General features: G+C 38.8%; 1 protein-coding gene across 1 annotated transcript; it reads left to right on the forward strand.

Annotated features, from left to right (window-relative positions):
* The first annotated feature begins 51 nt into the window (after positions 1-51).
* On the forward strand, positions 52-10,757 carry LOC100565857 (chemerin-like receptor 1). The gene is made up of 2 exons (XM_003228208.4): positions 52-4,203; positions 8,950-10,757. Exon 2 carries the CDS (start codon positions 8,990-8,992, stop codon positions 10,061-10,063), a length of 1,074 nt encoding a protein of 357 aa, XP_003228256.1. The 5' UTR covers positions 52-4,203; positions 8,950-8,989; the 3' UTR covers positions 10,064-10,757.
* The last annotated feature ends 771 nt before the right edge of the window (positions 10,758-11,528 follow it).

Here is an 11,528-nt window from a genome sequence, read left to right on the forward strand (position 1 = left end):
TCCAAGCTTTCCTGTCTTCTCATGATGTGGCCAAAATACTTCAACTATTTCCTGGAGGATGGACTGCTTGGATCTTCTTGTGGTCCAAGGCACTCTCAGGATTTTCCTCCAGCACCAAAGTTCAAAAGCATCTATCTTCCTCCGCTCAGCCTTCCTTATGGTCCAGCTCTCGCATCCATAGGTTACTCTGGGGAATACCATTGCTTTGACTATGCGGACCTTCGTTGCCAGTGTGATGTCTCTGCTTTTCAGTATTTTATCGAGGTTGGCCATTGCTCTCCTCCCAAGAAGTAGACGTCTTCTGATTTCCTGGCTGCAGTCTGCATCTGCAGTGATCTTGGGCTTGCTTCAAGGACCTCAAATAGATATCAAAATACATCGATGCTCAAAGTCCCACTATATGTAAATATTGTGTCAATAGCAAAATCAGGCTTAACTTTTTGGATTTTTTTTTTAAATCAAGCCCTGGATGGTTGAATCCATTGATACAGAGGACCAACTGCATGAAGTTGGCAGATTGTCATCTAATATAGATCTCAAGCAGGCAGGCATCATACCATACCCCCCAATTGTCCCGATTTAGCAAAAACTGTCATGATCTTGAGTCTCATCAGCCAAAACTAGATACAAAATAATCACTTATGTGAATAGTGCTGAAAGAGAAACACAACAAGAAAGTGGGTTACTGTGAGTTTTCCGGTTGTGACTTTATAACCTCCAAAGATGCCTACTATAGATGTGGGTGGAACATCAGGAGATAATGGTTCTGGAACATGGCCATACAGCCCGGAAAACTCATAGCAACCCATTAATTCCAGCCATGAAAGCCTTTGACAACATATAACAAGGAAGGTTAGAACCAGTGATGGGGTTGCAATTGTTCAAAGAATTTGTATGAATCTAGGAACTCAGGAACATGTTGAATTGCAACTCCTGGAAATCTCTTGTCAACAGTGGCTGCTGTTGATTTCATTTCCGTGGGCTTGCCTCTTCTAGTAGATCCCCCCCCCCTTCCCCACTCCTAGAACAAGTATCTTATAAGCAGGGTTGCTGTTGTTGTCTATTGTTCAGTCACTTTTGACTCTTCATGACCTCATGGACCAGCCCACACCAGAGCTCCCCATTGGCCATCACCACCCCCAGTTCCTTCAAAGTCAAGCCAGTCCCTTCAAGGATACCATCCATCCATCTTGCCCTTGGTCGGCCCCTCTTTCTTTTTCCTTCCATTTTCCCCAGCATCATTCTCTTCTCTAAACTTTCCTGTCTTCTCATAAGTAGGGTTGGTCCAAGGCATTTTTATTGCCTGAGAGTAAAACCAAGGTCCCAATCCACCCAGTTCAGTTCACAAAAGCTGATTGAACTTATAATTGAGCTTTGCTTCAACACTGACAATGAGAGAACATTCCTCACCTCAGTTGTAGAGAGATACAAGGAACATAAAAAAGGAGAGGAGGAAAGCATTCATTCAAAAGCATTGGTTAAAAAGCAAGAAAAATAGCCTTATAACTTTTGGTTTTGAAAATTAGGGAAGTATGATTATACCCTCTGTAAGTGGAACTGATAAGAACAGATACTACAGATTGTTTCTCAGCCTTTTGGCTAAGATAAAATGTAGTATCTGTAAGTAGAACTATCAAAAAGGAAATTGGAAGGCTCGTTTCTTTTAGTATTTTTCTCTATATATTCATTCTATATTCTAGTTCTTTTCAATTTTATTGTATGGCAGATACATATACAGATTGAGGAAATGAGCAATCCTTAAGCTGTCAGTTTTAGACTGAATGGCGAGAAATTCACTTCTTGAGAAATTTTAAGTGCCAACAATAGCTCTTGTGGTAGAGGTAACCATGAGGTTGGTCCCCACCCCATCTCATAGTTACAGCATCAACAGAGAGATTGTTGCTGTTGTTGCTGCTGCTGGGAAGGCCTACACGGACAGAAGACAAAAATCAGATCAGCAATCTTTTTGTCCAGCATCCTTTTCCTTGGTTAACCAGCTCTCCGAAAAATGCACAGACAACGTGCCAAGAACCTGTAACCAAATATTTAATGACAACTGCTTCTCAGCTTGGACTGTTCTATTTAGCCTCCAAGAGATGTCTTCCCATCCATGGATTTCTTTCTTCCTCTTCTAAAGCCAGGACGGGCATCAAAAGACATGCCAGGTCCCCAAACACCAAAACAACTGGGTAAAAGTTAATAACAAAAATTTACAAGAAATTGTTAGCATGGTCAAACTGAAAGAGAACAAGTGAAAGAATGCATGACCAAATAGGCTGCCAATATAGGTTGGCCGATCAGAATGGAAGAATGGGAGCACATATGGAATCACAAGTTAAAATTGCCTATTCCTACGACTTAAAGGAGAATTGGTACAAAATGATGCCTAGATGATATATAACCCCACAAAAATTAGGATTTTTAAAAATAAAAATATACAAAATAGTTGCTGGAAATGTGAAACCTAAGAGGGCACCGTTTACCATATGTGGTGGATGTGTGATAAGGCAAAGAAATACTGGAAAAATATCCATTACATATCTCAGAAAATATTAAAAGGAAAATGGCAAATGAAACTTGAATACAGTAGAGTCTCACTTATCCAACACTCACTTATACCACGTTCTGGATTATCCAACGCGTTTTTGTAGTCAATGTTTTCAATACATCGTGATATTTTGGTGCTAAATTCGTAAATACAGTAATTACTACATAGCATTACTGAGTATCGAACTACTTTTTCTGTCAAATTTGTTGTATAACATGATGTTTTGGTGCTTAATTTGTAAAATCATAACCTAATTTGATGTTTAATAGGCTTTTCCTTAATCTCTCCTTATTATCCAACATATTCGCTTATCCAACATTCTGCTGGCCCGTTTACATTGGATAAGTGAGACTCTACTGTACTTCCTTTTAGAAATTTTGGATGAAAAAATGGAAGCAAATGAAGAAGTGCTATTTATCTATCCACAGCGGCCAGGATAACATATACTAGGCATTGGAGACAAAAAGAAATACCAAGTATGGAAGAATGGCTGATGAAAATAATGGACATTATGAATATGGACAAACTGACATACTTATTAAGAAAACATCAAAGAAGACCAACTATTTTTATTTGGCAGTTTAATCACCATTATATTGTTGTTAAAATGTTTAGTTTAATTTATGCAATGTTAAATGCCAATGATGTTTGTTTTATCATGAATGCATTTTATTTTGTTAATTGTGGAACTTTGGGCTTGGCCCCATGTTAGACGCCCCAAGTCCCTTCGGGGAGATGGAGGCATGGTATAAAAATAAAGTTCTTTTTCTTCTTCTTCTTCTTCTTCTTCTTCTTCTTCTTCTTCTTCTTCTTCTTCTTCTTATTATTATTATTATTATTATTATTATTAAAAGAAAGACAGATTGGCTAAACTTTAAAGACTACCTGACAAGGGAGAATATAAAAATACTAATTTAAACAAAATAATGAAGAAAAAATACTACCAAGAGACACTAACATTTGGCGAAGCAACTATACCGAAATTGAGAAATAAACTCAGACGACATACATATCCAGAGGTGATGAAGATTGGAAGGATGAATTTCCTGCTGCCCCTACCCTTTCCTTTCCCTTCCCTGTTTTTTCCCCCTGCTACTTCCTTCTCCCCTATCCTAGACCCACTCCTTATCCTCCCTTCCCCCAATTTCCCCCTTTCCTTCCTTAACTTTCTGTCTTTTAATGTTATCTAAAGAAACCTTTCATAAATTTTTTTTTAAAAGTCTGAGGACCCCTGTACTAGATCTTCTCTGAGAAAACAAAGAAGAGATCTCTCTGCCATTGCATTTTAAAAAGTATGTTGATTAAAAAGCTAATTTAGACCACTGGGACTTGAAGCGCCACATGTTCTAAATTCTTGCATTTCGTAAGCAAAAAGGTACAAAACAGTTTTCAACATTGAAAATTGCTGTTATTAAATGGGACTAGAGACAGGCCAATACAACCAATGAAAAGTTAGCAGGCCTGTTAGCTAGGGGTGACGATGAAGCAAACGCCACAAAAGCTGAAATTTTGCTTGCCTTGCCTTTGTAAAAGGCGTGAGGACAAACCCTTTATATACCTCCAGCACACAACAGCAACCACTTCTGCTTTGCCGTTCTCATCAAGAGCACCCTGCCTAGAAGCAGCAAGACAACAGTGATCTACTTTGTTCTAAGGTAAGGATCCTCACATAAATACATTTTCTTTTTCTTTTTTACAAGACTTAGTTTCCTTTCTCCTTCCTTGACTGACACTCCTGTGACCCACCTCAAGCCACGAGGAGGGACGGATAAGATATTATTATTATTATTATTATTATTATTATTATTATTATTATTGACACAAAGACATAGTATGACACAGCAAATGAGATATATATGCTGGATTTCCTATTACAAAATCACAAGCTGAACACTTCCCAAGTGTTTAGGCCTGTGTGATGTATTTTTGGATGATGCGTGCAGATCCCAGTAAGGTGGCCTTTTGCAGTTGACAGATCATAATTTTGTCAATGTTTATTGTTTCCAAATGCCGGATTATTATTATTATTATTATTATTATTATTATTATTATTATTATTATTATTATTATTATTGTGTGTCTTCAAACATTTACCAACTTATATTGGATCTATCACAGGTTTGGGGCTGAGAGAATATCATTCACTCAGGGTCACTCACAGTGAGTGTTCAAGGCTGAACAGAGATTCGAACCCTACTCCCCAGTCTTTTTCTAACACTCGACCCCCTACTCCATGGTGGGTTTCTCTCCTTCTACTCCAGTGGCTCTCAACCTTCCTAATGCTGCGACCCCTTAATATAGTTACTCATGTTGTGGACCCCCAGCCATAAAATTATTTTTGTTGCTACTTTATAACTGTAATTTTACTACTGTTATGAACTGTAATGTAAATATCTGAAACGCAGGATGGATTTTCATTCACTGGACCAAATTTGGCGCAAATACCCTAAACGCCCAAATTTGAATACTGATGGGGTTGGGGGGGATGATTATGTCATTTGGAAGTTGTAATTGCTGGGATTTATAATTCACTTATGATCAAAGCATTCTTAACTCCATCAAAGATGGAACTGAACCAAACTTGGCACACAGAACCCCAATGACCAACAGAAAATACTAGAAGGGTTTGATGTGCATTGACCTTGAGTTTTAGAGTTGTAGTTCAGCTATATACAAACAGCACTGTGGACTCAAACAATGATGGATCTGGACCAAACTTTACTCAATATGCCCAAATGTGAACACTGGTTTAGTTTGGGGAAAATAGACCTTGACATTTGGGAGTTGTGGTTGCTGGGATTTATAGTTCACCTACAATCAAAGAGCATTCAGAACTCCACCAATGATGGAAATGAACTAAACTTGGCACACCGAACCCCCATGATTAACAGAAAAATACTGAAGGAATTTGGGAGGAATTGACAGTGATTTAAGGGAGATGTAGTTCACCTACCTCCGGAGAGCACTGTGAATTAATATGTGTTTTCTGATGGTCTTTGGTGACCCCTCTGACACCCCATTGAAACCTCCCCAGGAGTCCCAGGTTGAGCAACACTGTTCTACTGGTAGGGAATTTGGACATTGATCACACTGGTCTGTGACGAAAAACTTTTTCAATATTGTAATCATTTTGAATATATTATTAGTGCCAAATTTGAAAAACATAATAAGAATGTGACACCACAAACAGTTCTTTCACAAATTCGATATTTTTTTATCATTTGAGTTGTTTGTCAATTTTAGGTGCAGGTGCTAGATGTTGCAATGTAAGTTGTTTTAGTGCTTTTAAATTGAAGTATATCAATAAATTAAAGTTTTTTAAAAATTCCATTAGAGGATCATAACCCCCTTTTATCATTTGCTTTTACTTGCAAAGAGATCTTATTCCAAAGAGGAAGAAGTTGCTACAGCTATGTGTGTTGTTTTTATAGAATAGATGTGTGTTGAAACTTGTGGATGGACCAAGTATATCAATAATTTATTGGAATTTTTGAGTTGTTATTGATGTCAAGTCAGCTTCAGCTTACAGCAGAGATCATTATGAGCCTTGGTCATCAACAGTGGCTCACATGTTGCAAACTCAGGGCTTTTTCTTCCCTTACTGGATCAACCCATCTGAAAATTTGGTCTTCCTTTAATTTTTAATACTTTATCACTTGTGCAGAAAATGTTACCGTCATTCTGTGCAAAATCTCCATGATTTTTTTTGTCCAGAACATAATATTTATGCAGATATATAGATATAATATAGATATATACATACATTTTTTTCTGTGAACAAAATGCATTATTCTTACACAAAATAACCACATGTGAATTTTGCAGCTTCTTAACAAGCAGACATTCAATAGTTGAGATCTTTCTCTCAATGGGCAATTTTTTTCCCCACTTTCTGAATTTTTCCTACTTTGTAAAAAGGCACAAGAACTACAGTGGAGAATATGATGCCACATTTGGAAGGTTTCTTAAGTTTGCCAGTGTTTTTCCTCTTCCTGTACTGAGGGCAACACAAGTGTCAACACCTCTTCCTGTCTTGGCTAACAACACATATCACATCCTCTTGGCATTCATCCTACTTAAGTCCCATACTATTCTCAATTCCTTTTTCAATGGCACAGCTGCAGAACTCGGGAACCAAAGAACAAGAAGATGGAGAGCAAAACTTGGGATATTTTATATATATATATATATATATATATATATATATATATATATATATATATAGTATATATACTGTATATATACACACACACATACATACAGTATATATACACACACACACACACACACCCCACACACATATATATATACACAGTAGAATCTCACTTATCCAACATTTGCTTATCCAACGTTCTGGATTATCCAACACATTTTTGTAGTCAATGTTTTCAATACATCATTTATTTATTTATTTTTCAAACTTATATGCCGCCACTCCCCTAGGGCTCGGAGCGGCTTACAAGAACCAGCTAAAATCAACAATTTAAAAAACATCTTAAAAACATCTTTAAAAACATCTGAAAACATCCTAAAAGCACCTTTTAAAACATCAACAACAGAACTCAAAAGCCTGTCGAAACAGATGTGTCTTACATGCCCTGCGGAAGGCCAACAAGTCCCGCAAGGCACAAACTTCAGGTGGCAAGGTGTTCCAGAGCGATGGCACAACTACTGAAAAGGCTCTGCGTCTAGTTGCAGTTAGATGCAAAGTCTTAAAACTGGGGACTTCCAGTAGGTCTTGGTCCTCAGAACGGAGGGATCTCTGGGGTTTGTAGGGAGTGAGGCAGTCCCTCAGGTACATCGGCCCTAGACCATGTAAGGCCTTGAAGGTAAGCACCATCACTTTGAAAGTGATCCGGTGCTCAATTGGTAACCAGTGCAGCTGCCGTAAGGTTGGTGTTATGTGGCATCTTATCGGGGCTCCGGCAAGGAGCCGGGCAGCTGCATTTTGCACCAATTTGAGCTTCCGGATCACCGACACAGGAAGGCCAATGTAAAGGGCATTACAGTGATCCAGTCTCGAGATGACTGGATCATGATATTTTGGTGCTAAATTCGTAAATACAGTAATTGCTACATAGCATTACTGCATATTGAACAACTTTTTATGTCAAATTTGTTGTATAACATGATGTTTTGGTGCTTAATTTGTAAAATCATAACCTAATTTGATGTTTAATAGGCTTTTCCTTAATGCCTCCTTATTATCCAACATATTCGCTTATCCAACATTCTGCCGGCCCGTTTATGTTGGATAAGTGAGACTCTACTGTACTTCTGTAATCTGAGTGCAAAATGTTGAAGAACAGACAGTCCCCAAGTTATAAACATCTGACTTACAAATGACTCATAGTTAAGAAAGGGGTTGAGACAATTGGAAATAAGAGAAATCTACCCCTCGGCAGGGAAATTAACTCCCAAAGGAGTTATCATGGGGAAAAAGTGTCCCTATTAATTCCTTTTGCCAAGTTAACCACATTATTTGGCCACATATGTTCAGTGAGTTTCCATCTGTGAAATGTTGCCGTGTATGTCAGACGTCTTTGTGCTGGGCCCTGCTTACTTAATACAAACAGAAATACTACAATCTTCCACTGCAGTGGTCAAAAGTTGAAGTGGGTTGAGCAATCTGTTAAGAAATCAGACAGAAGGTGATAATAGCAGCAACAGTTTCCAGTACTTTTGGAGAACTAAAGGTGAAAAGGCTTTCCAGCAACATTATAGGGCATGATCAGTGAATGGATGGCTCCGTGGAAGGGAAAGCTTGTCTTGACTGAACTTGCTACTGAATGCTTCAGACATACTAGGTATTTTTGTGCAAAAGGGGAATTGTGACACCTGTATATTTGGTTGCAGGGCATCTCTCTCTTTTATTAAATGGGTTGGGTATACCTTGCCAGAAATGCTTGGGATTTTGGATTTCCCCCCTGTATTTTGGAACACCCATATTTGTATAAACAAATTGAGACAGTTGGAAGGTATGCCCTGGCGGGAGCCATGAAAACATTAAACACTAAAAGCAAATTCCCAATATCCTTACACACATACACACAAAGTTGGGCTCCCCATCTTATTTCTTGCACTGCAGAAGTGATTTTCTGTCCAGATGCTGTTTTCTATTTAAATAACCCACATGTGAATCTTGAGCAAAAGAAGTGTATCATTCCTGCACAAAGAAAGCTGTTTCCTATATAAAAATATTCTGTGAACAAAGCAACCATGTTCAGGCTGGATTGCTAGGATTCTCATCAATTGAGGATTCTTCTTCTCAAGGTTTCTTCATATTTCAATTTTTTTAAACCTTTTTTGATTTTTTTCATATATTGTTTCCATCCTGATTTTAACTGCTTTATGGCTTGTTTTCAGTAACACACTTCAATTTTGTTTTTGTCTTGTTTCAGCCAGGAAGACACAACTGAAGGAGAGTCTCCCATAAAGGAAATGAACAACACAATACTTGAAGATTATGATGACTATGGTTATTCTGAGATAGCTGGTTTGCGCAAAACGATGAACACTATCACTATAGTAATCTACAGCCTTGCCTTTGTGCTGGGAGTCACTGGTAATGGGCTGGTCATTTTCATCACCGGCTTCCGCATGAAGAAGACAGTGAACACTGTCTGGTTCCTTAACCTTGCCATTGCTGACTTCACCTTCACCCTCTTTCTGCCCTTTAGCATTGCCTACATAACCCTGGGATTTCACTGGCCATTTGGCCAGGCAATGTGCAAGTTCAACACTACGCTAACTGTTCTCAATCTCTATGCCAGTGTCTATCTCCTCATGGTCATCAGCATCGACCGTTGCATTTCTGTCAGGTATCCTGTGTGGGCTCAGAACCATCGGTCTCCCCGTCTGGCTTCCTTTGTGACTGTGGGCATTTGGATAGTGGCCTTGGTGTTGTCTTCTCCAAACTTCCATTTCAAAGTCACTGGTCCACATTCATATGTTGAGAACGCAACCTTCTGCTTTACCCATTATAGCCACAACTTGACACAAAGTAAAATGATACACCATGCTATGATCACCAGTCGGTTCATCTTTGCCTTCATCATCCCCTTTACAGTCATTGTAGTTTGCTATGGCATGATTGTTCTGAAACTTCAGAGAAACCGGTTGACCCAATCCACCAAACCTTTCAAAGTCATCACAGCGGTGATTGTGGCCTTTTTTCTCTGCTGGCTTCCTTATCATATTTTCTCTTTCATTGAGACCAAAGCTGATGAGACACCCGGGCTGCACTTAGTGCTCCCTATAGCTATTCCCTTGACCTCTAGTTTGGCTTTCATCAACAGCTGTCTCAACCCAATCCTGTACGTCTTTATGGGACATGATTTCAAGGACAGGCTGAAACGTTCCCTATTCTCTGCTTTTGAGAATGTCTTTGCTGAGACAGCCAGTGAGAGCACATCACAAACCAAAGTGAAGTCCTCCATTCAGTTGGATTCTCAGGACCTCACAAATAGTCAATCCTTCAAGTCTAATCACCTAAGGACAGTCAAGAGTCCATAGCTGAGAAGGGCCTAGCCTGTGTTTGACATCTTTCCAGCATAGAGAGACCACATCTTATTGTACGATTGCTTCCATTGTTGAACTACGTTTTCCATCAATATACTTCTCCTATTGTTCAACCAAAATATAACTCTCTGTAGTGGAAAGTCTGCGAGATTTGTCCTTATTCCCTGACCTACAGTGCTAGCAAGCCTCTTTGTCAATGTGTTTTCAAGATAATGTGCTTCAGAACTGCCTTTAGACAGCTGTTTCTGGGCAAACAAGATATTCCCAGCGGATTAGAGATAAGACCTTGAAGTCCAGGTGTGTTAGGCATGATGTCATGGGTGCCTGGATAGGCTTAAATTAAGTGGTTTGGCTTCAAGTATATCAGCGGACACAACGTTGCTAATGAGGATTGGTCTCTGTTCATGTTTTCAAGTTCCCGATTCCTGTATTGTCAAGATTCCTGTCTATGTTTATGTACTTTTGGAGAATTTACTTTAGAGAGATTCCTGTGTTCATGCTCACGGAAATACCTTGGATTAAGTCTGTATTTTTGGATTTCTTGGTTTTGGGGTTTACTCTGGCATTTTTGGATTACTGCTACTGAACTCTGGCTTATGTTATATAATGCATATATCCTGACTGTCTCTTTTGGATTTGCCCCTTTCCCTTTTTATATATTTTCTTCAATAAACATTTTATTATTGGATCATTGGACTCTGGTGTGGTGCTGGGTGAAGGGTGTCTCAGTGCTAGGATGCAACAATTAATAACTTTTGCCATCTTAACTACACTCTAAGGTTGCCTTGCTCCACTTGTTTCAGTTTTTGCCAGTGAAACGTCGGATGGTGTGACCTTGCTCTGCAAGATCTTCAGGAAAACAATCTCATTTCCCTTCCCTTGTCACTTCAGTGTTGTCTGTTTGACTGTCCTGTACACTTCCCTCTCAAGGATTTGACAGTCGCCTGTACTGGGAGCATGAGGTACACAGGTTCTAGGTCAATATCTTTTGATAATAAAGCCTGAGGAGAAGTAATAATAATAATAATAATAAAAATAATAAAAAAACTTTATTTATATCCCGCCACCATCTCCCCAACGGGGACTCGGGGCGGCTTTGGACTAATAGAAATAAGTGGGGCTGCTGGTCATTAATGAGTTGAGAGAACAGGACACAGGCCCCTTGTACACAACCAAGTACCGTATATACTCGAGTATAAGCCGACCCGAATATAAGCCGAGGCACCTAGTTTTACCACAAAAAAACTGGGAAAACATTGACTCCAGTATAAGCTGAGAGTGGTAAATTTCAGAAATAAAAACAGATACCAATAAAATTATATTAATTGGGGCATCAGCAGGTTAAATGTTTTTGAATATTTACATAAAGCTCTAATTTAAGATAAGACTTTCCAGCTCTGAGCAAATCATTATTCTCATCTTCTTCAATGTAAATGTGCTTATGTATCCTTTTAATAAT

This window comes from Anolis carolinensis, unplaced genomic scaffold (assembly GCF_035594765.1).
Source record: "Anolis carolinensis isolate JA03-04 unplaced genomic scaffold, rAnoCar3.1.pri scaffold_10, whole genome shotgun sequence".
NCBI classification, from domain to species: Eukaryota; Metazoa; Chordata; class Lepidosauria; order Squamata; family Dactyloidae; genus Anolis; species Anolis carolinensis.

Coding starts and splice junctions, on each gene's coding strand:
- LOC100565857 (XM_003228208.4), top strand. CDS start 8,990: ATGAACAACACAATACTTGAAGATTATGATGACTATGGTTATTCTGAG.